Source organism: Anas platyrhynchos, chromosome 31, assembly GCF_047663525.1.
Source record: "Anas platyrhynchos isolate ZD024472 breed Pekin duck chromosome 31, IASCAAS_PekinDuck_T2T, whole genome shotgun sequence".
NCBI classification, from domain to species: domain Eukaryota; kingdom Metazoa; phylum Chordata; class Aves; order Anseriformes; family Anatidae; genus Anas; species Anas platyrhynchos.
This window is the reverse complement of record NC_092617.1, coordinates 5635748-5663499: the sequence shown is the minus strand read 5'-3', so window position 1 is coordinate 5663499 and position 27752 is coordinate 5635748. Positions and strand designations below refer to the sequence as shown.

At 53.6% G+C, this 27752-nt stretch overlaps 2 protein-coding genes and 1 long non-coding RNA gene across 9 annotated transcripts in view; all 3 read right to left on the bottom strand.

The window, feature by feature from the left end:
* Positions 1 to 80: 80 nt before the first annotated feature.
* Positions 81 to 19795, bottom strand: TTC5 (tetratricopeptide repeat domain 5). 2 transcript variants are annotated; one of them, XM_072029710.1, is made up of 11 exons: positions 19640 to 19795; positions 15641 to 15764; positions 14847 to 14981; positions 12103 to 12314; positions 9484 to 9607; positions 6800 to 6891; positions 5259 to 5315; positions 4939 to 5085; positions 2451 to 2626; positions 1555 to 1699; positions 81 to 216 (listed from the first exon to the last, which is right to left on the bottom strand). In XM_072029710.1, the coding sequence occupies exons 1-11, from the start codon at positions 19721 to 19723 to the stop codon at positions 97 to 99; spliced, it is 1416 nt and encodes a 471-aa protein (XP_071885811.1). In that variant the 5' UTR covers positions 19724 to 19795; the 3' UTR covers positions 81 to 96. The 2 variants fall into 2 exon arrangements, with proteins under 2 accessions (XP_071885811.1, XP_071885812.1); XM_072029711.1 differs by having other exon boundaries at positions 15662 to 15764.
* Positions 19796 to 20480: 685 nt separating this feature from the next.
* LOC140000034 (uncharacterized) lies at positions 20481 to 23239 on the bottom strand. Its single transcript, XR_011805355.1, has 2 exons — positions 23080 to 23239; positions 20481 to 22491 (listed from the first exon to the last, which is right to left on the bottom strand). It is a non-coding gene; the product is annotated as an uncharacterized lncRNA (long non-coding RNA).
* Positions 23240 to 24304: 1065 nt separating this feature from the next.
* The window catches only part of LOC140000032 (telomerase protein component 1-like), a 63291-nt gene continuing 59843 nt past the window's right edge, over positions 24305 to 27752 (bottom strand). For 5 of the 6 annotated variants that reach the window (XM_072029733.1, XM_072029736.1, XM_072029737.1 and 2 more), the window contains 3 exons: positions 27331 to 27425; positions 25329 to 25433; positions 24307 to 24614 (listed from right to left, as the gene is read on the bottom strand). In XM_072029733.1, the coding sequence (XP_071885834.1) occupies positions 24456 to 24614; positions 25329 to 25433; positions 27331 to 27425 (359 nt within the window). In that variant the 3' untranslated portion in view covers positions 24307 to 24455. Of the gene's footprint in view, positions 24615 to 25328; positions 25434 to 27330; positions 27426 to 27752 lie in introns of all 6 variants that reach the window. The other variant, XM_072029734.1, reaches the window with a different exon arrangement.

The window sequence follows — 27752 nt, the reverse complement described above, 5'->3', positions numbered from 1 at the left end:
TGCGGCCCCGCCCCCTTTTCCCAAGCCCCGCCCACCCCAGGGCAGGGGGCGGGGCGCGGATTGATGACGTCACGCGTTAATGAGGGGGGTAATTGGTTAATTGGGGGGGTTGGAGCACTGCAGCCGGGGGGGGGCGGCGGCCGAGGGGGGGGGGCGGCGCCCGTTGACCACCAGGGACAGCGGGGACGGGACCCGGATGGACACGAAGGAGAACGTCTGCACCAGTAAGAACCAGTATAAACCAGTAAGGACCAGTACGGACCAGTATGGACCAGTAGGGACCAGTATGGACCAGTAGGGACTGGTATATACTGGTACAAAGTGGTATAGCCCAGTACAAACCAGTATACACCAGTAAGGACCAGTATAAATAGACCAGTAAGAACCAGTATAAACCAGTAAGGACCAGTACGGACCAGTAGGGACCAGTATAGACCAGTATGGACCAGTACGGACCAGTAGGGACCGGTATATACTGGTACAAACTGGTATAGCCCAGTACAAACCAGTATACACCAGTAAGGACCAGTATAAATAGACCAGTAAGAACCAGTATAAACCAGTAAGGACCAGTACGGACCAGTAGGGACCAGTACGGACCAGTAGGGACCAGTAGGGACCAGTACGGACCGGTATATACTGGTACAAACTGGTATAGCCCAGTACAAACCAGTATACACCAGTAAGGACCAGTATAAATAGACCAGTACGGACCAGTATAAACCAGTACAAACCAGTATGGACCAGTATAAACCAGTATGGACCAGTACGGACCAGTATATACTGGTACAAACTGGTACGGCCCAGTACAAACCAGTATAAAGTAGCACAGACCCCTCCCAGTATATCCCAGTATGCCCCAGTCCCCTCCCAGTCCCTCCCAGTATATCCCAGTGTCCTCCCAGTTCATCCCAGTCCCCTCCCAGTACACCCCAGTGCCCCCCAGCTCCCTCCCAGTATAGCCCAGGCCTTCCCTGTATGCCCACACCTCCCCAGACCCCCTCCCAGTTCATCCCAGTCCCTCCCAGTATAACCCAGTGCCCTCCCAGTACCCTCCCAGTAAATCCCAATACCCCCCAATCCTCCCTAACCCCCTCCCAGTCCCTCCCAGTATATCCCAGTTCCCTCCCAGTATCCTCCCAGTACCCTCCCAGTCCCCTTTAACCCCTTACCAGTCCCTCCCAGTCCCTCCCAGTATGGCCCAGTCCCCTCCCAGTACATCCCAGCCCCCTCCCAGTCCCCCCATATGCCCCCCAAACCCCCTCCCAGTCCCTCCCAGTTGCTCCCAGTATATTCCAGTTTACTCCCAGTTCATCCCAGTTCCCCCCCACTAACCAACAACCCCCTCCCAATCCCTCCCAGTTCATCCCAGTGCCCTCCCAGTCCCCCTTAACCCCCTCCCAGTCCCCTCCCAGTCACTCCCAGTATATCCCAGTTCCCTCCCAGTCCCCTTTAACCCCCCCCAAACCCCTTCCCAGTGCCTCCCAGTCCCTCCCAGTCCCCCCCCAGCCCCCCCCAAACCCCCTCCCAGCGCCTCCCAGTGCTCCCAGTTACCTTCCCCTGGTGCTGCACCAGTTGCTGGCGCAGGCGGGGCTCGGGCAGCCCCAGGGCGTCCCCCACCAGTACCCCCCAGTTTGGGGCCGCGTTGAAGACGCTGACGGCCGCCACCGCCCCCGCCCCATCCGCCACCCCCAGCGTCCTGCACCAGTACAAACCAGTAAGAACCAGTACAAACCAGTATAAACCAGTAAGAACCAGTATAAACCAGTACAAACCAGTATGGACCAGTATAAACCAGTATGGACCAGTACGGACCAGTATATACCGGTACAAACTGGTATAGCCCAGTATAAAGCAGCACAGAGCCCTCCCAGTATATCCCAGTATCCCCCAGTCCCCTCCCAGTGCCCTCCCAGTATATCCCAGTTCTCCCCCAGTACCCAACAACCCCTCCCAATCCCTCCCAGTTCATCCCAGCCCCCCCCAGTCCCTCCCAGTATAGCCCAGTCCCCTCCCAGTATCGCCCAGTCCCCTCCCAGTATCCCCCAGTCCCCTCCCAGTCCCTCCCAGTATATCCTAGTCCTCTCCCAGTATCCCCCACTCCCCTCCCAGTCCCCTCCCAGTCCCTCCCAGTCCCCCCCAGTCCCCTCCCAGTCCCTCCCAGCATATCCCAGTCCCCCCCAGTCCCTCCCAGTATAGCCCAGTCCCCTCCCAGTATCCCCCAGTCCCCTCCCAGTACACCCCAGTGCACTTATAGGGCCATGCTCCCGCTGATAGGATCACCCAAAACCCCCCAAAAACCCCTAAAACCTCCCCAAAACCCCCCTAAACCCCCCAAAACCCCCCTAAACCCCCCCAAACCCCCCCTCCCCCTGACCCTACAACCCCTCCCCGACCCCATAACCCCCCCCAAAAACCCCAAAAACCCCCAAAATGACCCCAAAACTCACAGGGGGACGCCCTCGTCCGGGGTGAGGCTGAAGAGGACCCGGCCCAGCAGCGCCCGCCCGGGGTTGGCCCCAAAACGCAGCGACCCCAAAAGGGTCGGGACCCCCCCCAGCGGCCCCAAAAGGGACGGGGGCAGCGACCCCAAAAGGCCCCGCAGCCGCTTGCCCCGCACTTTGCCCTAAAAGGAGGGAAATGGACCCAAAACCAGCCCCAAATCCACCCCAAATGGACCCAAAATAACCATAAATGGCCCCAAATCCACCCTCAATGGCCCCAAATGGCCCCAAAATAACCCCAAATGGCCCCAAAAACACCCAAAATGTCCCCCAAAAACACCCAAAATAACCCCAAATGGCCCCAAATCCACCCAAAATGGCCTCAAATCCACCCAAAATGGCCCCAAAAGCACCCAAAATGGCCCAAAACCACCCCAAAGGACCCAAAATAACCCTAAATGGCCCCAAATCCACCCTAAATGGTCCCAAATCCACCCCAAATGGCCCCAAATCCACCCCAAAGGACCCAAAATAACCCTAAATGGCCCCAAAACCACCCAAATCCACCCAAAATGGCCCCAAATGGCCCCAAGTTCACCCCAAATGGCCCCAAAACCACCCAAAATGGCCCCAAATCCACCCTAAATGGCCCCCAAACCACCCAAAATGGCCCCAAATGGCCCCAAATCCACTCCAAAGGACCCAAAATAACCCCAAATGGCCCCAAATTCACGCTATATGGCCCCAAATGGACCCCGAATAACCCTAAAAGGCCCCAAATCCACCCCAAATGGCCCCAAATCCACCCCAAAGGACCCAAAATAACCCTAAATGATCCCAAAATAACCCCAAATGGCCCCAAATCCACCCCAAATGGACCCAAATCCACCAAAGATGGCCCCAAATGGCCCCAAATCCACGCCAAAGGACCCAAAATAATTCTAAATGGACCCAAAACCACCCCAAATGGCCCCAAATCCACCCCAAAGGACCCAAAATAACCCTAAATGGCCCCAAATCTACCAAAGACGGCCCCAAATGGTCCCAAATCCACCCCAAATGGCCCCAAATCCCCCTTAAAATGCCCCCAAATTCCTCCAAATTTCCCCCCAAATTCCCCAAACCCCCAAATTCCCCCCAAAATACACCAAATCCCTCAAATTGCCCCAAATCCACCCAAAATGCCCCAAATTCCCCTAAAATGCCCCCAAATGCCCCAAATCCTCCCCAAATCCCTCCAAAATGCCCCAAGGTTGCCCCATATCACCCCAAAATTCTCCCAAATCCCCCAAAATCCGCCCAAAATGCCCCCAAATCCATCCAAATGTCCCCAAAACGCCCTAAATCCCCCAAATTACAACAAAATCCCCCCAAATTGCCCCAGATTTTCCCAAATTCCCCCAAAATGCCCCCAAGTTGTCCCAAAATTCCCCCAAATCCCCCCCAAAACCCCCAAATTCCCACAAAATCCCCACAAAATCCCACAAATCCTCCCCCAAATCCCCCCAAAAACCCCCAAATCCCACCAAACCCCCCCAATTCCCCCTAAAATCCCCCCAAAATCCCCCCAAAATACCCCAAATCCCCCACCAAATCCCTCCAAATCCCCCCAAAATCCCCTAAAATCCCACCCAAATGCCCTAAATCCCCCCAAAGTCCCCCCAAGATCCCCCAAAACGCCCCAAACTCCCCCAAAACCCCCCAAAATGCCCCAAATCCTCCCCAAAATTCCCCCAAATCCCCCCAAAAACCCCCCAAAATGCCCCAAATTCTGCAAATTCCAACAAAATCCCTCTAAAATCCCCCAAAATCCCTCAAATTCCCCCCAAAATCCTCCCAAATCCCACCAAATTACCACAAAATCCCCCCAAAGTCCCCCAAATCATCCCCAAAATCCCCCAAATCCCTCCAAATTCCCCCAAAATGCCCCAAATCCCCTCAAATTACCTCAAAATCCCCCCAAAATCCCCCCAAAATCCCCCAAATCATCCCCCAAATCCCCCCAAAATCCCCCCAAAATGCCCCAAATTCTGCAAATTCCCACAAAATCCCTCTAAAATCCCCCAAAATCCCTCAAATTGCCCCCAAAATCCCCCAAATCCCCTCAAATTACCACAAAATCCCCCAAAATCCCCCCAAAGTCCCCTAAATCATCCCCAAAATGCCCCCAATCCCCCCAAATTACCACAAAATCCCCCCAAAATCCCCCCAAAGTCCCCCAAAATGCCCCAAATTCTGCAAATTCCAACAAAATCCCTCTAAAATCCCCCAAAATCCCTCTAATTCCCCCCCAAATCCCCCAAATCTCTCCAAATCCCCCCCAAATTCCCTAAAATCCCCCCAAAACCCCCCAAAACCACCCCCAAATCCCCAAAATCTCCCCCAAACCCCCCCCAAAATGGCCGCCGCCTCCCCCTCCCTTAAACCCCGCCCCCTCCCTTAAGCCCCGCCCCTTCCCCTTTAAGCCCCGCCCCCCCCCCCTCCCGTCACTCACGCGGTTGCCCAGCAACGCGCAGAGGCGGCCCAGGAAGTCGAGGAGCCTCGCGTGGCGCATGCGCGGCTCCGCCCACTCCGGCGCCAAGGCGGCGGCGCGCGCCAGCCCCTCCAGGGCGGCCCCGTAGCGCTCCTGGTACTGCAGCAGCTGCGCGCCCATTGGCTGAGCCGCGCCGCTCCTCGCTCCCCATTGGCTGATTCCCCCGCCGCTCTTCCCTCCCGCCCCTAGTCCCGCCCCCGCTCGCTCCCCATTGGCTGCCTCCCCCCCCCGCCCTCCCGCCCTTAGTCCCGCCCCCGCTCGCTCCCCATTGGCTGCCGTACCGTGGCGCGGTTGAGGTGGAGGTCGGGATTGGCTGCGGCGGCGGGGTCGATTTTTTCCTGACGGGGGGGGGGGCGGGGCCTCGTTACCATGGAGACGTGGGGCCACGCCCCCTAGCAACCGGGCCGGGCCCTAGCAACGGGGCCTGCCCCATAGGCCCCAATAGGCCCCGCTAGGCCCCATAGGGCCCCATAGCGACCATAGGGCCCTATAGGGGCTGTAGGGCCCCACAGTGACCCTATAGCGTCTATAGGGCCCCATAGAGACCCCATAGCGGCCCCAGGCCCTATAGTGGCCGTATGGCCCCATAATGACCCCATAGACACCCCTGGCCCTATAGGGACCCTATAGCGACTATAGGGCCCCATAGAGACCCCATAGCAGCCCCAGGCCCTATAGGGACCCCATAGACACCCCCGGCCCTATAGGGACCCCATAGACACCCCTGGCCCTATAGGGACCCCATAGCAAACTCCAGCCCTATAGGGCCCTATAGTGACCCTATAGAGTCTATAGGGCCCCATAGAGACCCCATAGCGGCCCCAGGCCCTATAGCAGCCATAGGGCCCCATAGAGACCCCATAGACACCCCTGGCCCTATAGGGACCCCATAGCAAACTCCAGCCCTATAGGGCCCCACAGTGACCCTATAGAGACTACAGGGCCCCATAGAGACCCCATAGCGGCCCCAGGCCCTATAGTGGCCGTATGGCCCCATAGGGACCCCATGGAACCCCCTGGCCCTATAGGGACCCCATAGACAGCCCTGGCCCTATAGTGACCCTATAGAGTCTATAGGGCCCCATAGAGACCCCATAGCGTCCCCAAGCCCTATAGGGACCATAGGGCCCCATAGGGACCCCATAGACACCCCCGGCCCTATAGGGACCCCATAGCAAACTCCAGCCCTATAGGGCCCTATAGTGACCCTATAGAGTCTATAGGGCCCCATAGAGACCCCATAGCGGCCCCAGGCCCTATAGTGGCCATAGGGCCCCATAACGACCCCATGGAACCCCCTGGCCCTATAGGGACCCCATAGCAAACTCCAGCCCTATAGGGCCCTATAGTGACCCTATAGCGACTATAGGGCCCCATAGAGACCCCATAGCAGCCCCAGGCCCTATAGTGGCCATAGGGCCCCATAACGACCCCATAGACACTCCTGGCCCTATAGGGACCCTATAGCGACTATAGGGCCCCATAGAGACCCCATAGCAGCCCCAGGCCCTATAGGGACCATAGGGCCCCATAGGGACCCCATAGACACCCCCGGCCCTATAGCGACCCTATAGAGTCTATAGGGCCCCATAGAGACCCCATAGCGACCCCCGGCCCTATAGGGACCCTACAAGACCCCCTGACCCTATAACCCCTCCCCGGCCCTATAACGCCCTCCCCGGCCCTATAACGCCCTCCCCCTGCCCCATAACGCCCCCCCAGGCCTTATAGGGACCCCAAAGGCCCTATAGGGTCCCCCCCGGCCCTATAGGGTCCCCCCCCGGCCCTATAGGGTCCCCCAAAAATTTATAGGGCCGCCTACCGCCTGCGCGTAGGCGCCCAGCGCGCGGCGAGCGGCCTCGGGGCTCTGCCCCCCGGCGAAGAAGAGCGAGACGTAGGCGTTGCCCAGCACGTCTGGGGGAAAAAACGGGGATTTAGGGACCCCAAAACGACCCCATAAACAACCCCCGACCCCATAAAACCCCCCCGACCCCATAAAAGCCCCCCGACCCTATAAGGACCCCATAAAAACCCCAAAACCCCATAAAAACCCCAAAACCCTATAAAAACCTCCCGACCCTATAAGACCCCATAAAGCCCCCCGACCCTATAACGACCCCATAAACACCCCCTGACCCCATAAACCCCCCCCGAACCTATAAGGACCCCATAAAAACCCCAAAACCCCATAAAAACCCCAAAACCCTATAAAAACCTCCCGACCCTATAAGACCCCATAAAGCCCCCCGACCCTATAACGACCCCATAAACACCCCCTGACCCCATAAACCCCCCCCGAACCTATAAGGACCCCATAAAATCCCCAAAACCCCATAAAAACCCCAAAACCCTATAAAAACCTCCCGACCCTATAACGACCCTATAAGACCCCATAAAGCCCCCCGACCCCATAACGACCCCATAACCACCCCCTGACCCCAAAAACCTCCCCGACCCCATAAAACCCCCCTGACCCCATAAAACCCCCCCGAACCTATAAGGACCCCATAAAAACCCCAAAACCCCATAAAAACCCCAAAACCCTATAAAAACCTCCCGACCCAATAACGACCCTATAAGACCCCATAAAGCCCCCCGACCCTATAACGACCCCATAAACACCCCCTGACCCCACAGGGACCCCCCAAAAGCCCCCCGACCCTATAAAACCCCAAACCGACCCTAAAAGATCTTTTATCCCTAGAACTTCCCCCTTTAGCCCGATTGATCCCAAAATCGCAGCATTTAACCCCAAAAACCTCCCCACCAAACCCTATTGACCCCGACCCGCTGACCCCACAGGGACCCCCTAAAAGCCCCCCGACCCTATAAAACCCCAAAACGACCCTAAATGTTCCCAAAGCCCTAGAACCTCCCCCTTTAGCCCGATCGACCCCAAAATCGCAGGAATTAACCCCAAAAACCTCCTGACCAAACCCTATTGACCCCGACCCGCTGACCCCATAGGAACCCCCCAAAAGCCCCCCGACCCTATAAAACCCCAAAACGACTCTAAATATTCTCATAGCCCTAGAGCCTCCCCCTTTAGCCCGATCGACCCCAAAATCGCAGCATTTAACCCCAAAAACCTCCCCATTAACCCCCCTTAACCCCGACCCGCTGACCCCATAGGGACCCCCCAAAAGCCCCCCGACCCTATAAAACCCCAAAACGACCCTAAAACATCTTTTAGCCCTAGAACCTCCCCCTTTAGCCCGATCGACCCCAAAATCGCATGAATTAACCCCAAAAATGTCCCCACCAAACCCTATTGACCCCGACCCGCTGACCCCATAGGGACCCCCCAGAAGCCCCCCGACCCTATAAAACCCCAAAACGACCCTAAAAGATCTTTTATCCCTAGAACCTCCCCCTTTAGCCCGATCGACCCCAAAATTGCATGAATTAACCCCAAAATCCTCCCCACCAAACCCTATTGCCCCCGACCCGCTGACCCCATAGGGACCCCCCAAAAGCCCCCCGACCCTATAAAACCCCAAAACGACCCTAAAAGATCTTTTAGCCCTAGAACCTCCCCCTTTAGCCCGATCGACCCCAAAATCGCATGAATTAACCCCAAAACCCCCCCGACCAAACCCTATTGCCCCCGACCCGGTGACCCCATAGGGACCCCCCAAAAGCCCCCCGACCCTATAAAACCCCAAAACGACCCTAAAAGATCTTTTATCCCTAGAACCTCCCCCTTTAGCCCGATCGACCCCAAAATCGCATGAATTAACCCCAAAAACCTCCCCATTAACCCCCCTTAACCCCGACCCGCTGACCCCATAGGGACCCCCCTGAAGCCCCCCGACCCTATAAAACCCCAAAACGACCCTAAATGTTCCCAAAGCCCTAGAACCTCCCCCTTTAGCCCGATCGACCCCAAAATCGCAGCATTTAACCCCAAAAACCTCCCCATTAACCCCCCTTAACCCCAACCCGCTGACCCCATAGGGACCCCCTAAAAGCCCCCCGACCCTATAAAACCCCAAAACGACCCTAAAAGATCTTTTATCCCTAGAACCTCCCCCTTTAGCCCGATCGACCCCAAAATCGCAGCATTTAACCCCAAAACCGTCCTGACCAAACCCTATTGGCCCCGACCCGCTGACCCCATAGGGACCCCCCCGAAGCCCCCCGACCCTATAAAACCCCAAAACGACCCCATAAGATTTTTCAATCCTAGAACCTCCCCCTTTAGCCCGATCGACCCCAAAATCGCAGCATTTAACCCCAAAACCATCCCGACCAAACCCTATTGCCCCCGACCCGCTGACCCCATAGGGACCCCCCAGAAGCCCCCCGACCCTATAAAACCCCAAAACGACCCTAAAAGATCTTTTATCCCTAGAACCTCCCCCTTTAGCCCGATTGACCCCAAAATCGCAGCATTTAACCCCAAAACCGTCCCGACCAAACCCTGTTGACCCCGACCCGCTGACCCCATAGGGACCCCCCAAAAGCCCCCCGACCCTATAAGGACCCCGTAAGCCCCCCACTCACACCAGGAGCTGCCGGCTGTGGGGTCGCAGCGCACGGCGGCCTCGGCCTGGGCCAGCCCCTCCTGCAGGGACCCCCCCCGGCGAAGGGCCATGGACAGCAGGCGGTGGGCTTCGGGGTCGTCGCACTTTTGGGGGGAAAAAGGGGGAAAATGGGAAAAATGGGAAAAAGAAAAAAAAGGGGGAAAAAGAAAAAAAAGGGGAAAAAATGGAAAAAAAGGGGAAAAAAGAAAAAAAAGGGGAAAAAAGAAAAAAAAGGGGAAAAAATGGAAAAACAAAAAACGGGGAAAAAAAATGGAAAAAAAAAAAAAAGAGAAAAAAAACAAAAATGGGAAAAAAAACAAAAATGGGAAAAAAAAGAAAGGGAAAAAAAAGAAAAAAGGGAAAAAAAAGAAAAAGGGAAAAAAAAGAAAAAAGGGAAAAGATAAAAGAGGGAAAAAAGAAAAAAAAAGGGAAAAAAATAAAAAGGAAATAAATGGGAAAAAAGAAAAAAAGGGAAAAAAATGGAAAAAAAAACAAAAAGGGGAAAAAAAAAGGAAAAAAAATAAAAGAGGGAAAAAAACAAAAAAGGGAAAAAACAACGAAAATGGGAAAAAATAAAAAAAAGGGAAAAAACACTAAAAGGGGGAAAAAAAGAAAAACGGGAAAAAATGGAAAAAAAATAAAAAAGGGAAAAGAAAAAGGGAAAAAAAGGGGAAAAAAACAAAAATGGGGAAAAAAAAACAAAAACGGGAAAAAAAAAAACAAAAAAGGGAAAAAAAAGGGAAAAAAACAAAAAAGGGAAAAAAAGGGAAAAAAAAACAAAAAAGGGAAAAAAAAGAAAAAAGGAAAAAAAAATAAAAAGGGAAAAAAAAAGGGAAAAAAAACAAAAAAGGGAAAAAAAGGGAAAAAAAACAAAAATGGGAAAAAAAAGGAAAAAAAAACAAAAATGGGAAAAAAAGGGAAAAAAAAACAAAAAAGGGAAAAAAACAAAAAAAAGAATAAAACAAAAATGGGAAAAAAAAGGAAAAAAAATAAAAGAGGGAAAAAAAGCAAAAAGGGAAAAAAACAAAAAAGGGAAAAAAAAAACAAAAAAAAGGAAAAAAAACAGGAAAAAAAAAAAATGGAAAAAAACCAAATGCACTAAATCCACCCCAAATCCACCCAAAATGACCCCAAATCCCCCAAATCTAGCCCAAATTGACCCTAAATCCCCCAAATTCACCCTGAATCTGCCCCAAATCCACCCCAAATCCCCCCCAAATCTCCCAAATGACCCCAAATCCCCCAAATCCACCCCAAATCCCCTAAATCCACCCATCAATCCCAAATTGACCCCAAATCCCCCAAATCCACCCCGAAAGACCCCAAATCCCCCAAATCTACCCCAAATGACCCCGAATCCGCCCCGAATCCACCCCAAATGACCCTAAATCCCCGAAATCCACCCCGAATCCACCCTAAATAGCCCCAAATCCCCCAAATGCACCCCAAAAGACCCCAAATCCACACCAAATCCCCCCAAAATCCCCTACATCCACCCCAAATTGACCCCAAATCGCCCCAAATCCCCTAAATCCACCCCATAACCCCCATACTGACCCCATAACCCCTAAATCGACCCTATAACCCCTAAATTGACCCTATAACCCCTAAACTGACCCTAAAACCCCTCTTTTTGACCCCATTACCCCTGATATCGACCCTACAACCCCTGATATTGACCCTATAACCCCAAAATCGACCCTTTAACTCCCCATAGTGACCCCATAACCCCTGATACTGACCCTATAACCCCCAATATCGACCCTATAACCCCAAAATCGACCCTAAAACCCCTCTTTTTGACCCCATAACCCCCAATATTGACCCCATAACCCCCAATATTGACCCTATAACCCCTGATATCGACCCTATAACCCCAAAATCAACCCTAAACCCCCTCTTTTTGACCCTATAACCCCTGAAATCGACCCCATAACCCCTGATCCTGACCCTATAACCCCAATATTGACCCCATAACCCCTGATATTGACCCTATAACCCCCACTATTGACCCTATAACCCCTGATATCGACCCTATAACCCCCCAAATCCCCCCCAAATCCCCCTATAACCCCCAATATTGACCCTATAACCACTAAATCAACCCTATAACACCCCATACGGACCCTATAACCCCTGATATTGATTCTATAACCCCCAATATTGACCCTATAACCCCAAAAGTGATCCTTTAACCCCTGGTATTGACCCTATAACCCTTAAATCAACCCCATAACCCCCAATATTGACCCTATAAGCCCCAATATCGACCCTATAACCCCAAAATCGACCCTATAACCCCTGATATTGACCCTATAACCCCCAATATTGACCCCATAACCCCCAATATTGACCCTATAACCCCTGATATCGATCCTATAACCCCTGATCTTGACCCCATATCCCCCAATAATGACCCTATAACCCCAAAATTGACCCCATAACGCCTGATACTGACCCTATAACCCCCAATATTGACCCTATAACACCCCATACTGACCCCATAACCCCCAATATCAACCCTAAACCCCCCTTTTTGACCCTATAACCCCCGATATAACCCCAAAATCCCCCCCAGATCCTCTATAGGGTTACTTACATGCGCCAGCGCCCCCTGGAAGCACCTCGTGGCCCCCGTGATGTCCCCGTGGCTCCACCGGGCCTCCCCCAGGCGGGTCCAGGCGGGCGCCAGCCCCGGCTGCAGCTTCAGGGCCCTGCCCAGCGCCGCCTCCGCCCTCCCCCGGCCCCCCGGGGCCGCCTCCAGCGCCCGCGCCCGCAGCAGCAGCGCCCGGCCCCGGCCCTGGGGGGACACTGAGGGGGCGGGGCTTCAAAAAGGGGGCGGGGCTTCAAAAAAGGGGGTGGGCGGGGCTTGGGGGAGGTGGGCGGGGCTTAATATTGGGGGTGGGGCTTAATGGAGGTGGGCGGGGCTTGGAGGAGGTGGGTGGGGCTTAAGGGAAGGGGTGGGGCTTAATGGAGGTGGGCGGGGCTTGGGGAGGTGGGCGGGGCTTAATGGAGGTGGGCGGGGCTTAATGGAGGTGGGCAGGGCTTAATATTGGGGGTGGGGCTTAAGGGGAGGGGTCGGGGCTTAAAGGGGGAGGGGCTTGGGGGGGGTGGGGCTTAAGGGAGGTGGGAGGGGCTTAATGGAGGTGGGCGGGGTTTAAGGGAGGGGCGGGGCTTAAGGGAGGGGTGTGGCCTAATGGAGGTGGGCGGGGCTTAATGGAGGTGGGTGGGGTCTAATAGGGGGCGTGGCTTAGGGGAGGGGGCGGGGCTTAGGGGAGGTGGGCGGGGCTTAATATGGGGGTGGGGTTAGGGTGGGGTTAAAGGGAGGGGGCGGGGCTTAAGGGAGGGGGCGGGGCTTAATTAAAGGGGTGGGGCTTAATGGACGGGGCGGGGCTTGGGGGAGGGGGCGCGGTCTAATAGGGGGGTGGGGCTTAATGGAGGTGGGCGGGGTCTAATAGGGGTGTGGCTTATGGGAAGGGGGCGTGGCTTAAAGGAGGGGGCGGGGCCTAATGGAGGGGGTGTGGTTTAATGGAGGGGGCGTGGCTTGGTGGAGGGGGCGTGGTTTAGACGGAGGGGGCGTGGCCAGAGCCAAATAAGGGGCAGGCAAGGATAGACGGGGCGTGGCCTTAACGGGGCGTGGTTTGGGGCCTTGTGGGCGGGGCTTGTGGGGGTTGTGGGCGGGGCTTTGGGGCTTGTAGGCGTGGCCTAATCATTGTGGGCGGGGCTTTTGGAGTTTTTGGCAGGGTTTTGGGTTCTGGGCGGGGTTTTTTGGGTTGTGGGAGGAGTTTTTTGGGTTGTGGGCGGGGTTTTTGGGGTTCTGGGCGGGGTTTTTGAGTTTTGGGTGGGGTTTTTTGGGTTGTGGGCAGGGTTTTTTGGGTTATGGGTGGGGTTTTTGGGTTGTGCGTGGGGTTTTTGGGTTTGGGGTGGGGTTTTTTGGGTTATGGGTGGAGTTTTTGGGTTATGGGTGGGGTTTTTGGGTTATGGGTGGGGTTTTTGGGGTTGTAGGCGGGGTTTTAGGGGTTGTGGGTGGGGTTTTTGGGTTTTTGGCAGGATTTTGGGTTCTGGGCGGGTTTTTTTGGGTTTTTGGCAGGGTTTTTTGGGTTCTGGGCGGGGTTTTTGGGTTCTGGGCGGGGTTTTTGGGTTCTGGGCGGGGTTTTTGGGTTCTGGGCGGGGTTTTTTGGGTTTTGGGTGGGGTTTTGGGGTTCTGGGCGGGGTTTTTGGGTTTTGGGTGGGGTTTTTTGGGTTATGGGTGGGGTCTTTGGGTTCTGGGCGGGGTTTTTGGGGTTCTGGGCGGGGTTTTTTGGGGTTGTGGGTGGGGTTTTTTGGGTTTTGGGTGGGGTTTTTTGGGTTATGGGTGGGATTTTTTGGGTTCTGGGCAGGTTTTTGGGTTTTGGGTGGGGTTTTTGGGGTCGTAGGTGGGGTTTTTTGGGTTGTGGGCGGGGTTTTTTGGGTTCTGGGCGGGGTTTTTTGGGTTATGGGTGGGGTTTTTTTGGGTTTTGGACGGGGTTTTTAGGTTATGGGCGGGGTTTTTGGGGTTCTGGGTGGGGTTTTTTGGGTTGTGGGCAGGGTTTTTGGGGTTGTGGGCGGGGTTTTTGGGGTTCTGGGCGGGGTTTTTGGGTTGTGGGCAGGGTTTTTTGGGTTGTGGGTGGGGTTTTTGGGTTTTTGGCAGGATTTTGGGTTCTGGGCGGGGTTTTTTGGGTTGTGGGCGGGGTTTTTGGGGTTGTATGCGGGGTTTTTTGGGTTATGGGCAGAGTTTTTGGGTTCTGGGTGGGGTTTTTTGGGTTATGGGTGGGGTTTTTTGGGTTGTGGGCAGGGTTTTGGGGTTTTGGGCGGGGGTTTTTGGGTTGTAAGCGGGGTTTTTGGGTTATGGGTGGGGTTTTTTGGGTTTTGGGTGGGGTTTTTGGGTTCTGGGTGGGGTTTTTTGGGTTTTGGGTGGGGTTTTTGGGTTCTGGGCGGGGTTTTTTGGGTTGTGGGCGGAGTTTTGGGGTTCTGGGTGGGTTTTTTTGGGGTTATGGGCGGGTTTTTTTGGGTTGTGGGTGGGGTTTTTGGATTATGGGTGGGGTTTTTTGGGTTATGGGTGGGGGTTTTTGGGTTTTCGGTGGGGGTTTTTGGGTTGTGCGCGGGTTTTTTGGGGTTGTGCGTGGGTTTTTGGGGTTATGGGTGGGGTTTTTTGGGTTATGGGCAGGGTTTTGGGGTTATGGGTGGGGTTTTTTGGGTTGTGGGCAGGGTTTTTGGGGTTCTGGGTGGGGTTTTTGGGTTTTGGGCAGGGTTTTTGGGTTTTTGGCAGGGTTTTGGGGTTATGGGTGGGGTTTTTCGGGGGTTTTGGGTGATTTTGGGGCTCACCGTGCACGGCCTCCATGCGCTGCACCGTGCGCTCCATCTCCTCCTCCAGCGCCGCCAGGCGACCGCCGTCACCTTTTTGGGGGTCGGTGTCACTTTTTGGGGGGTTTTTGTCACCCGTGGGGGTCTTCTTGTCACCTGTGGGGGTGTTTTTGTCACCCTGGGGGTGTTTTTATCACCCTTAGGGTATTTTTGTCACCCTTAGGGGTATTTTTGTCACTTTTAGGGTGTTTTTGTCACCCTTAGGGGTATTTTTGTCACTTTTAGGGTGTTTTTGTCACCCTTAGGGGTGTTTTTGTCACCCTTTGGGTTTTTTTGTCACCCTTAGGGTGTTTTTGTCACCTTTTGGGGTGTTTTTGTCACTTTTAGGGTGTTTTTGTCATTTTTTGGGTGTTTTTGTCACTTTTAGGGGTGTTTTTGTCACCCTTAGGGGTATTTTTGTCACCCTTTGGGGTATTTTTGTCACCCTTAGAGGTATTTTTGTCACCCTGGGGGTGTTTTTGTCACCTTTAGGGGTATTTTTGTCACCCTTAGGGTGTTTTTGTCACCCTTAGTGTATTTTTGTCACCTTTAGGGGTGTTTTTGTCACCCTGGGGGTGTTTTTGTCACCCTTCGGGGTGTTTTTGTCACCCTTAGGGGTGTTTTTGTCACTTTTAGGGTGTTTTTGTCACCTTTTGGGGTGTTTTTGTCACCCTTAGGGGTGTTTTTGTCACCCGTGGGGGTGTTTTTGTCACCCTTGGGGTTGTTTTTGTCACCCTTAGGGGTATTTTTGTCACCCGTGGGGGTGTTTTTGTCACCTTTAGGGGTATTTTTGTCACCTGTGGGGTTGTTGTCACCCATGGGGGTGTCGTTGTCACCCTTCTGGGGGTTGTCACCCAGCCGCAGGCTGTCCTTGAAGCGGTACAGCTCGGCCACCATCTCCTGGGGGGAAAAAAAGGGATTTTGGGGTCGTCACCATGGCAACCGGGCCTTGTCACCCCAAAATCTCCATAGAAACGGGACTTTGTCACCCCAAATCACCCCGTTTCCATGGAAACCAGGCTTTTTCACCCCAAATTGTCATAGAAACGGGACTTTTTCACCCCAAATCTCCATGGCAACCGGGTTTTGTCACCCCAAATTACCCCGTTTCCATGGCAACCAGGCCCTGTCACCCCCAAATTGTCATAGAAATGGGACTTTTTCACCCCAAATCTCCATAGAAACGGGTCCTTGTCACCCCAAATCACCCCGTTTCCATGGAAACCAGGCTTTTTCACCCCAAAATCTCCATGGCAACCGGGCCTTGTCACCTCTAGGCCTCGTTTCCATGGCAACCAGGCCTTGTCACCCCAAATTGTCATAGAAATGGGACTTTTTCACCCCAAATCTCCCCGTTTCCATGGAAACCAGGCCCTGTCACCCCAAATTGTCATAGAAACGGGACTTTTTCACCCCAAATCACCATGGAAACGGGGCCTTGTCACCTTCTAGGCCTCGTTTCCATGGCAACCAGGCCCTGTCAACCCAAATTGCCATAGAAACGGGACTTTTTCACCCCAAATCTCCCCGTTTCCATGGAAACCATGCTTTTTCACCCCAAAATCTCCATAGAAACGGGACTTTTTCACCCCAAATCTCCACAGCAACCAGGCCTTGTCCCCCTCTAGGCCTAGTTTCCATGGCAACCGGGCCCTGACACCCCAAATTGCCATAGAAATGGGGCTTTTTCACCCCAAATCTCCCTGTTTCCATGGAAACCAGGCTTTTTCACCCCAAATCTCCATGGCAACCGGGTTTTGTCCCCCTCTAGGCCCCGTTTCCATGGCAACCAGGCCTTGTCACCCCAAATTGTCACAGAAATGGGACTTTTTCACCCCAAATCTCCATAGCAACCAGGCCTCGTCCCCTTTTAGGCCTAGTTTCCATGGCAACCGGGCCCTGACACCCCAAATTTTCATAGAAATGGGAGTTTTTCACCCCAAATCTCCATAGCAACCAGGCCTCATCCCCCTCTAGGCCTCGTTTCCATGGCAACCAGGCCTTGTCACCCGAAATTTCCATAGAAACGGGACTTTTTCACCTCAAATCTCCATAGCAACCAGGCCTTGTCCCCTTCTAGGCCCCGTTTCCATGGCAACCAGGCCCTGACACCCCAAATTTTCATAGAAATGGGAGTTTTTCACCCCAAATCTCCATAGCAACCAGGCCTTGTCCCCCTCTAGGCCCCGTTTCCATGGCAACCAGGCCCTGACACCCCAAATTACCATAGAAACGGGGCCTTGTCACCCCAAATCACCCCAAATCACCCCGTTTCCATGGCAACCGGGCCCTGTCACCCCAAAATCTCCATGGCAACCAGGCCTTGTCCCCTTTTAGGCCTCGTTTCCATGGCAACCAGGCCCTGTCACCCCAAATTGTCATAGAAATGGGACTTTTTCACCCCAAATCTCCATAGAAACGGGGCCTTGTCACCCCAAATCACCCCGTTTCCATGGAAACCAAGCTTTTTCACCCCAAATCTCCATGGCAACCGGGCCTTGTCACCCTCTAGGCCCCGTTTCCATGGCAACCAGGCCCTGTCACCCCAAATTTCCATAGAAACGGGACTTTTTCACCCCAAATCTCCATAGCAACCAGGCCTTGTCCCCCTCTAGGCCGCGTTTCCATGGCAACCAGGCCTTGTCACCCCAAATCTCCATAGAAATGGGACTTTTTCACCCCAAATCTCCATAGAAACGGGGCCTTGTCACCCCAAATCACCCCGTTTCCATGGCAACCAGGCCCTGTCACCCCCAAATCTCCATGGCAACCAGGCCTTGTCCCCCTCTAGGCCTCGTTTCCATGGCAACCAGGCCCTGTCACCCCAAATTGTCATAGAAATGGGACTTTTTCACCCCAAATCTCCACAGCAACCAGGCCTTGTCCCCTCTAGGCCTCGTTTCCATGGCAACCAGGCCCTGTCACCCCAAATTTCCATGGAAACGGGACTTTTTCACCCCAAATCTCCCCGTTTCCATGGAAACCAGGCTTTTTCACCCCAAATTACCATAGAAATGGGACTTTTTCACCCCAAATCACCATGGAAACGGGGCCTTGTCAGCTCTAGGCCTCGTTTCCATGGCAACCAGGCCCTGTCACCCCCAAATCTCCATAGAAACGGGACTTTTTCACCCCAAATCTCCACAGCAACCAGGCCTTGTCCCCTCTAGGCCTCGTTTCCATGGCAACCAGGCCTTGTCACCCCAAATTTCCATAGAAACAGGACTTTTTCACCCCAAATCACCCCAAAATCACCCCGTTTCCATGGCAACCAGGCCTTGTCACCCCAAATCTCCATAGCAACTGGGTTTTGTACCCCTCTAGGCCTCGTTTCCATGGAAACCATGCTTTTTTACCCCAAAATCTCCATAGAAACGGGACTTTTTCACCCCAAATCTCCATAGCAACCGGGTTTTGTCACCCTCTAGGCCTTGTTTCCATGGCAACCAGGCCCTGTCACCCCCAAATTACCATAGAAACGGGATTTTTTCACCCCAAATCTCCCCGTTTCCATGGCAACCAGACCCTGACACCCCAAATCTCCATAGAAACGGGACTTTTTCACCCCAAATCACCATGGAAACGGGGCCTTGTCACCTTCTAGGCCTCGTTTCCATGGCAACCAGGCCCTGTCACCCCCAAATTTCCATAGAAACGGGACTTTTTCACCCCAAATCACCCCAAAATCACCCCGTTTCCATGGCAACCAGGCCCTGTCACCCCCAAATCTCCATAGAAACGGGACTTTTTCACCCCAAATCTCCACAGCAACCAGGCCTTGTCCCCCTCTAGGCCTCGTTTCCATGGCAACCAGGCCCTGTCACCCCAAATTTCCATAGAAACGGGACTTTTTCACCCCAAATCTCCCCGTTTCCATGGAAACCAGGCTTTTTCACCCCAAATCTCCATGGCAACCAGGCCTTGTCCCCTCTAGGCCTCGTTTCCATGGCAACCAGGCCCTGTCACCCCCAAATCTCCATAGAAACGGGGCCTTGTCACCCCAAATCTCCATGGCAACCGGGTTTTGTCCCCCTCTAGGCCTCGTTTCCATGGCAACCAGGCCCTGTCATCCCAAATTGCCATAGAAATGGGACTTTTTCACCCCAAATCTCCATAGCAACCAGGCCTTGTCCCCTCTAGGCCTCGTTTCCATGGCAACCAGGCCCTGTCACCCCAAATTGCCACAGAAATGGGACTTTTTCACCCCAAATCTCCATAGCAACCAGGCCTTGTCCCCTTTTAGGCCTCGTTTCCATGGAAACCAGGCTTTTTCACCCCAAATTACCATAGAAACGGGACTTTTTCACTCCAAATCTCCCCGTTTCCATGGAAACCAGGCTTTTTCACCCCAAATCTCCATGGCAACCGGGTTTTGTCACCCTCTAGGCCTCGTTTCCATGGCAACCAGGCCTTGTCACCCCAAATCTCCATAGCAACTGGGTTTTGTACCCCTCTAGGCCTCGTTTCCATGGAAACCATGCTTTTTTACCCCAAAATCTTCATAGAAATGGGACTTTTTCACCCCAAATCTCCACAGCAACCAGGCCTTGTCACCCTCTAGGCCCCGTTTCCATGGCAACCAGGCCCTGACACCCCAAATCTCCATAGAAATGGGACTTTTTCACCCAAAATCTCCATTGCAACCAGGCCTTGTCCCCCTCTAGGCCCCGTTTCCATGGCAACCAGGCCTCGCCCCCCCCCTTAGGCCCCATAGCAACCCCCCCTCCCCCCCCGGTCTCCATGGCAACCAGCCCCTCCCCCCAGCCCCCCCCCACCTCCAGGGCCCTCAGGGCCTCCTCGTCGCCCCCTTCCCCGTCCCCCTCGGCCGCCGCCGCCGCCTCCTCCTCGGCCGCCGCCATTGCTGCCGTGGCCACGCCCCCCCACTTCCGGTTGCCCCCTTTTCCGGTTTGGCCCCCGCGACCTTCCCAAGATGGCGGCGCCGCACTCAAGATGGCGCCCGAGCGCGCGAAAAACCGACCAATAGGAAGCCACGCTTCGCCCGCCCCGCTCCATATATGGGCATCGCCGCACCCAAGATGGCGGCCCCCTCATCCCCGCGGGCGCTGCCACACTCAAGATGGCGGCCTAGCCCGCGAAAATCCGACCAATAGGAGCGCAGGGTTCCACCGCCCCGCGAAAATCCGACCAATAGGAAGCCACCGTTCGCCCGCCCCGCTCCATATATGGGCAATGCCACAACCAAAATGGCGCCGCCCTGTGGCCGGGTTGGGCGCCACACTCAAAATGGCGGCGCCTCAGCGCTTCCTCCCCCCCCCCTCCCCAAGAAACATCCCAAAATGAGGCAAAATCGGCGTTTTTTATCATTTTATTACATTTTTAATCATTATTTAATACCTATTTTTAATCCTTTTCCTCCCCCTGGCTTTTAACCCCAGCCCAGGGCTCCAAACCGCGCTGTAAAGCCGGGAGCAGCCCCCTCAGCTCAGCGCTGAGGTAAAAAACCCAAAATCCCCCAAAATTTTTCACCCTTTTTGCCCATTTTTAATCATTTTCTGCTCCTAACCCCCCTTAAAAAGATATTTACCAAAAATCCCCGCTTTTAACCCACTTTTAAGCTCGCCCGTGGCGCTGTGACTGAGAAAAATGGGAATCTGCTCTTTTTTTAAACTGTTTTTATTATTTTTTACCATTTTTTAAAGATTTTACCCCAAATTTCAGCTTTTGGGGCTTTTTGGCACAAGCACGGGGTGTTTATTGCGACGAAAAGCTGTAAAAAAGCGTAAAAATGGTGAAATTTACCCAGGCAGAGCCTCATCTGGGTGCTCAGGGCTTGGAAATCGGAATTTATCAAAAATTAATCAAATAAAAGAAAAAAGGGGGAAAATGAGGGAAAAAAAGGGGTTTAAAGGGAAAATTGGGGGTGAAAAGGGGGAAAAAGAGGGGAAATTGGGGTAAAAAATGGGGATAAAAGGTGGGTTGAGGGGGCGTGAGGGCTCTAGGATTGAAGAAAGGGATTAAAAATTAAAAATGTAAGAAAAAAGGGGAAAAAAGGGAAAAAATGGGGTTTAAGGGAAAAAAAGGGAGTTTAAAAATAGATAAAATGAGGTAAAAAGGGGAAAAATGGGGGTAAAAAGGGGAAAAATGGAGGGGAAATGGGGAGGGTGTAAAGGGGCGTGAGGATTTATTGAGCGCTCTGGGCTTAAAAATAGTTATTAATATTTAAGGAAAATAATTAAAAATGAAGGAAAAAGGGAAAAAATGGGTTTAAAAAAGAAGAAAATGGGGTTTTGAAGGGAAAATTTGGGGGTTAAAAGGGGAAAAAGGAAGGGAAATGGGGGGGGGGGTTAAAGGGGTGAGAGCGTTCCGGGCTCGAAAATAGCCATTAAAACACAAAAAGTGACAGAAAAGGGAATAAAAAATCAAAAAAGAGAGTTTAAAATAAATAATTTAAGGGCTTAAGTCGAAAAAAAACGGATTTTAAAAGGAAGATTTAGGGATAAAAAGGGAGGGAAACGTGCCCGGAGCGCCTCCACAAAAATGTGTTCTGGGTTCGAAAATAGCCATTAAAACACAAAATGTGACAGAAAATTGAGAAAAAAATGAAAAAATGAAGTTTAAAATAAATAATTTAAGTGGAAAAAAGCGGATTTTAAAAAGATTTAGGGATAATAAAGGAGGGGAGGTGGTAAATGTGCCCGGAGTGCCTCCACAAAATGTGTTGTTCTGGGTTCAAAAATAGCCATTAAAACACAAAAAGTGACAGAAAATGAAGAAGAAAACGAAAAAATTAAGATTAAAAAGAATAATAAGTTAGTTAAAAATGGAAAAAATTGATTTAAAAGGGAAAATTAGGGCTTAAAAGGGGAAAGAGGAAGGGAAATGGGGGGGGGAGTTGAAGGGGTGAGAGCGTTCCGGGCTCGAAAATAGCCATTAAAACACAAAAACTGACAGAAAAAGGAGAAGAAAATAAAATAAAATGAAGTTAAAATGGATAATTAGTTAGTTAAAAGGCGAAAAAGTGAATTTAAAAAGAAAATTAGGGGTTAAAAGGGGAAGGAGGAGGGTTTGAAGGGGTGCGAGGCTCACCTGAGCGCTCCGGGGTCGGAAATAGAGATTAAAATACCAAAAATGACAGAAAATTAAGAAAAAAACGAAAAAAGGGAGTTTAAAATAAATAATTTAAGTGGTTAAAGAAGATAAAAGGGAATTTAAAAGGGAAAATTAGGGTTTAGAAGGAGGGTTTGAAGGGGTGTGAGGCTTAGCTGAGCGCTCCGGGTTCGAAAATAGCCATTAAAGCACAAAAACTGACAGGAAAAGGAGAAAAAAATGAAAAAAGAGAGTTTAAAATAAATTATTTAAGTGGCTAAAGAAGGAAAAAAGGGAATTTAAAAGGGAAAATTAGGGTTCAGAAGGAGGATTTGAATGGGTGTGAGGCTTAGCTGAGCACTCCGGGTTCGAAAATAGCCATTAAAGCACAAAAACTGACAGGAAAAGGAGAAAAAAATGAAAAAAGAGAGTTTAAAATAAATAATTTAAGTGGTTAAAGAAAATAAAATAGAATTTAAAAGGGAAAATTGGGCTTTAAAATGAGAATTAGGAGGGTTTGAAGGGGTGTGAGGCTTACCTCAGCGCTCCGACCTCGAAAACACCCATTAAACCACAAAAACTGACAGAAAAAGGAGAAAAAAACGAAAAAACGAACCTTAAAACAAACAATTTAACCCTTTAAGTGCAAAAAAAGACGATTCCCCTCCACAAAATGTCCGCCGCCGCCATTTTGTGCCTCTCCCCCCCCCCCCCCCCCCAGGACCCCCAGGACCCCCCCAGGGACCCCCCCAGAGACCCCCGGGACCCCCCCAGACCCCCCCAGGACCCCCCCCAGGACCCCCCCAGAGACCCCCGGGGACCCCCCCAGAGACCCCCCCAGGGACCCCCCCAGGACCCCCCCAGGACCCCCCCAGAGACCCCCCGGGACCCCCCCTCAGGACCCCCGGGGACCCCCCCAGGACCCCCTTGTACGAGCCCGTGAAATCCGCGCTGCCCCCGGTACCTCCGGGCAGCGCGAGCGAAGCCTGGAGCCGCTTTTTTTTATTTTATTTTTTAAATATTTTTTAATCTACGACGCCGCTAAAAGCCCGGCGCCTACTGCTGGGGGCGGCGGGAGGAACGCGGGTCGAGCCCCTTAATTAATTAATCCCCTTAATTAATCCCCTTAATTAATCCCCTTAATTAATCCCCTTAATTAATTAATTACCTTAATTAATTCCGCTTAATTCCCCTTTTTACCCCTCCGATCCGCACCCTTCGGCGTCCCGCCGCCGACTGAGCCCCCCCCCGCCGCCGCCGCGCCGCCCCCGCGCGCTGGCCACGCCCCCCGCGGCGCGCGATTGGCTGAGAGCGGGAGGAGGGCGGAGGGGATTGGTGGAAGGAGGGAGGGGGCGGGGTTTGGGGTAAAAGGGGCGGGGTTTAAGGGAAATGGGCGGGGGTTAAGGGGAAAGGGGCGGGGTTTAAGGGAAGGGGGCGTGGCCAATGACGTCATGACACGGGGGGCGGGGCCAAGAGCCTTTATTCATTCATAAGGGGGCGTGGCCTCCAAAATGGGGGCGTGGCTTCCTAAAAGGGGGCGTGGCTTCCCAAAAATGGGTGTTTTGTCCCCAAAATGGTCTTCTCCTCCGAAAAAGGGGTGTGGCTTCCAAAAACGGGGAGTGGCTTCCCAAAAAGTGGCGTGGCTTCCCCAAAAGGGGGCGTGTCCTCCCCAAAAGGGGGCGTGTCTTCCAAAAAAGGGGCGTGGTTTCCCAAAATTGGGGGTGTCTTCCCAAAAAGGGGGCGTATCTTCCAAAAATGGGCGTGGATTCCAAAAAATGGGCGTGGCTTCCCAAAAAAAGCGGGCGTGGCTTCCCAAAATGGACGTGATTTCCCAAAAGGGGGCGTGGCTTCCCAAAATGGACGTGGATTCCAAAAAAGGGGCGTGGCTTCCCAAAAAGGGGCGTGGCTTCCCAAAAAAAATGGGCTTGTCCTCCCAAAAAGGGGCGTGGCTTCTCCAAAAGGGGGCGTGTCCTCACAAAGTGGGCGTGGCTTCCCAAAAAGGGGTGTGGCTTCCAAAATGCGGGCGTGTCCTCCAAAAAAGGGGGCGTGTCCTCCCAAAGGGGGGCGTGGCTTCCCCAAAAAATGGGTGTGGCTCCCCCCCAAAGGGGGCGTGGCTTCCGAAAAGGGGGCGTGGCTTCCAAAAGGGGGCGTGGCTTCCCAAAAGGGGGCGTGGCTTCCCAAAAATGGGCGTGTCCTCCCAAAAAGGGGCGTGGTTTCCCAAAAGGGGGCGTGTCCTCCAAAAAATGGGTGTTTCTTCCGAAAAGGGGGCGTATCTTCCAAAAAAGAGGGCGTGGCTTCCCAAAAATGGGCTTGTCCTCCCAAAAAGGGGGCGTGGCTTCCCCAAAAGGGGGTGTGGCTTCACAAAAAATAGGCGTGGCTTCCCAAAAATGGTCTTGTCCTCCAAAAAAGGGGGCGTGGCTTCCCAAAAATGGGCGTTTCTTCCCCAAAATGGTCTTGTCCTCCAAAAAAGGGGCGCGGCTTCCAAAAAATGGGCGTGGTTTCCCAAAAAGGGGGTGTGGCTTCCCAAAAAGGGGGCGTGGCTTCCTAAAAAGGGGGCGTGTCCCGGGGGGTGGGCTTGACCCAGCGCAGGCAGTGCACCCCCCCCAATTGGTCGCCCACCGCCAGCCGGGGGGCGGAGCCTGGGGGGGGGCGGGGCCCCAGGGCGAGGCAGGTGATTGGCCCGGGGCAGCGGTAATAGGAGAGCTGCAAAAAGGGGCGGGGCTTAGCTAATTATATGCAAATTATATGCAAATCACATGCAAATTATATGCTATTTACCCTTTAAGGCCCGCCCACCTCCTCCCCAAGCCCCGCCCCCTTGGATTCCCCAAATCCCCCCAAATGCCCCAAAATCTCCCCCAAAATCCCCCCAAATCCCCCAAAATCCCCCCCAAAATCCCCAAAAATTCCCACAAATCCCCCAAAATCCCCCAAATCCCCCAAAATCTCCCCAAATCCCCCCAAAATCCCCCCAAACCCCCCCAAAATCCCCCCAAATCCCCCAAAATTCCCCCCCAAATCCCCCAAAATCCCCCCAAACCCCCCCAAAATCCCCCAAAATCCCCCCAAATCCCCCAAAATCCCCCCCCAAATCCCCCCCAAATCCCCCCCATAGACCCCCCAGGCCCCGCCCCTCCCCTTAAGCCCCGCCCCCTCGGACCCCACCCCTTTAAGCCCCACCCCCTTGGACCCCACCCCCTTAAGCCCCACCCCCTTAAGCCCCACCCCCTTTAGCCCCGCCCCCTTAAGCCCCACCCCCTTAAGCCCCGCCCCCTTTCCCCTCCCATTCACCCCCATGCCCCCAAACCCCGCCCCCTTTGACCCCACCCCCTTAAGCCCCGCCCCCTTGGACCCCACCCACTTAAGCCCCGCCCCCTTTTAGGCCACGCCCCCTTTTTTAGGCCACGCCCCCCTCACCGGAGCCCCGCCCCTGGGGTCCCAGATCCGGGCCAGCCCGTCCCGCGCCGTCGTCACCAAGGCCCCGCCCGTTGTCCCCAAGGCCGTCACCGCCCACCGCGACACCTGGCCCCGCCCCCCCCGGTGATGACGTCATCGGTGACGTCATCGATGATGTCATCGTCCCCCCCGAAATGCGTCCGGGGAGGCCCAAAATGGCCCCACCCCAAAATGAGCCCGAAAGGGTAAAGGTGGCCCCGTGACCCCACGGTGACCCCAATGACCCCAAGGTGACCCCAATGACCCCAAAGTGACCCCGTGACCTCAATGATGACCCCGTGACCCCACAGTGACCCCCGTGACCCCAAGGTGACCCCCTTGACCCCAAAGAACCCAAAACAGACCCAAAAAACCCCAATGACCCCATGACCCCAAGGTGACCCCAAAGGTGACCCCGTGACCCCAAGGTGACCCCAATGACCCCAAGGTGACCCCGTGACCCCACAGTGACCCCTTGACCCCAAGGTGACCCCATGGACCCCAAAGAACCCAAAACAGACCCAAAAAACCCCAATGACCCCATGACCCCAAGGTGACCCCAATGACCCCAAGGTGACCCCGTGACCCCACAGTGACCCCTTGACCCCAAGGTGACCCCATGGACCCCAAAGAACCCAAAACAGACCCAAAAAACCCCAATGACCCCATGACCCCAAGGTGACCCCAATGACCCCAAGATGACCCCAATGACCCCAAGGTGACCCCGTGACCCCAAGGTGACCCCGTGACCCCACAGTGACCCCGTGACCCCAAAGTGACCCCCTTGACCCCAAAGAACCCAAAACAGACCCAAAAGACCCCAAAGATGTCCCCAATGACCCCGTGACCCCATAGACCCCAAAGACCCCAAAAGGGACCCAAAAGACCCCAAGGTGACCCCAATGACCCCAAGGTGACCCCGTGACCCCACAGTGACCCCATGATCCCAAGGTGACCCCCTTGACCCCAAAGAACCCAAAACAGACCCAAAAGACCCCAAAGATGTCCCCAATGACCCTGTGACCCCAAAGTGACCCCAATGACCCCAAAGTGACCCCGTGACCCTAAGGTGACCCCGTGACCCCAAGGTGACCCCAATGAACCCACAGTGACCCCAATGACCCCAAGGTGACCCCGTGACCCCAAAGTGACCCCAATGACCCCAAAGACCCCAAAACAGACCCAACAGACCCAAAAGACCCCAAAAAGCCAACAGTGGCCCCCATGACCCCAATGACCCCAAAGACCCCGATGATGACCCCAAAGACCCCAAAGACCCCAAAAATGACCCCAAAGACCCCAATGTCCCCAAAGTGACCCCAAAGACCCCAAGGATGACCCCAATGACCCCAATGTTGACCCCAATGACCCCAATGTTGACCCCAATGACCCCAAAATTGTCCCAAATGACCCCAAAAGTGTCCCCAAAGACCCCAAAGATGACCCCAAAGACCCCAATGTTGACCCCAAAGACCCCAAAGACCCCAAAGACCCCAAAGTTGACCCCAAAGACTCCAAAGGTGTCCCCAATGACCCCAAAGACCCCAACGATGACCCCAAAGACCCCAAAGATGACCCCAAAGACCCCAAAGACCCCAATGTTGACCCCAATGACCCCAAAGACCCCAAAGATGACCCTAAAGAGCCCAAAGATGACCCCAAAGACCCCAAAGTTGACCCCAATGACCCAAAAGATGACCCCAAAGACCCCCAAATTGTCCCAAATGACCCCAAAAGTGTCCCCAAAGACCCCAAAGACCCCGATGATGGCCCCAAAGACCCCAAAGACCCCAATGTTGACCCTGAAGACCCCAAAAGTGTCCCCAATGACCCCAAAGATGACCCCAAAGACCCCAGTGTTGATCCCAAAGACCCCAAAGTTGACCCCAAAGACCCCAAAGATGTCCCCAAAGTCCCAAAAGACCCCAAAGATGACCCCAAAGACCCCAAATCGTCCCCTTTTCCCCCAAAAAGTCGTCCTCACCCTGCGCTGGTGCCACTTGAGGTGCCGGTTCCGCTGCCCCCACCCCGGGCACACCCAGAGGGTGCCGTCGGAGCGGGACAGGTACAGCCCCATGTCTGCCAAAAGACCCCAAAAACAGAGAATTTACCCCAAAAAATGGTCCCGCGCCGCCCCCAAACCCCCCACGACAAAAAAACAGCACCAAAAAACACCAAAACCTACAGAATTTACCCCAAAAACTGCACACGCGCCACCCCAAATCCCATAAAACATAAAAAAGAACCCCAAAAATACCCAAAACCTACAAAATTTACCCCAAAAGACAGCCCCGCGTCACCCCGAATCCCATCACGACAAAAAAAAGGCACAAAAAAACACCAAAACCTACAGAATTTACCCCAAAAACTACCCCCATGCTGCCCCAAATCCCATAAAACATACAA

Bases quoted from the DNA above. Each gene is read 5' to 3' on its own strand.
- TTC5 (XM_072029710.1), bottom strand. From the start codon at position 19,723: ATGGCGGCGGCCGAGGAGGAGGCGGCGGCGGCGGCCGAGGGGGACGGG. The intron at 14,982-15,640 runs GTGACAAAAACA...ACACCCCCACAG, and splicing joins TGACAAAAATACCCCTAAAG to GTGACAAGAAGACCCCCACG. The intron at 217-1,554 runs GTAACTGGGAGC...TTACTGGTGCAG, and splicing joins TGGTGCAGCACCAGGGGAAG to ACGTTCTCCTTCGTGTCCAT.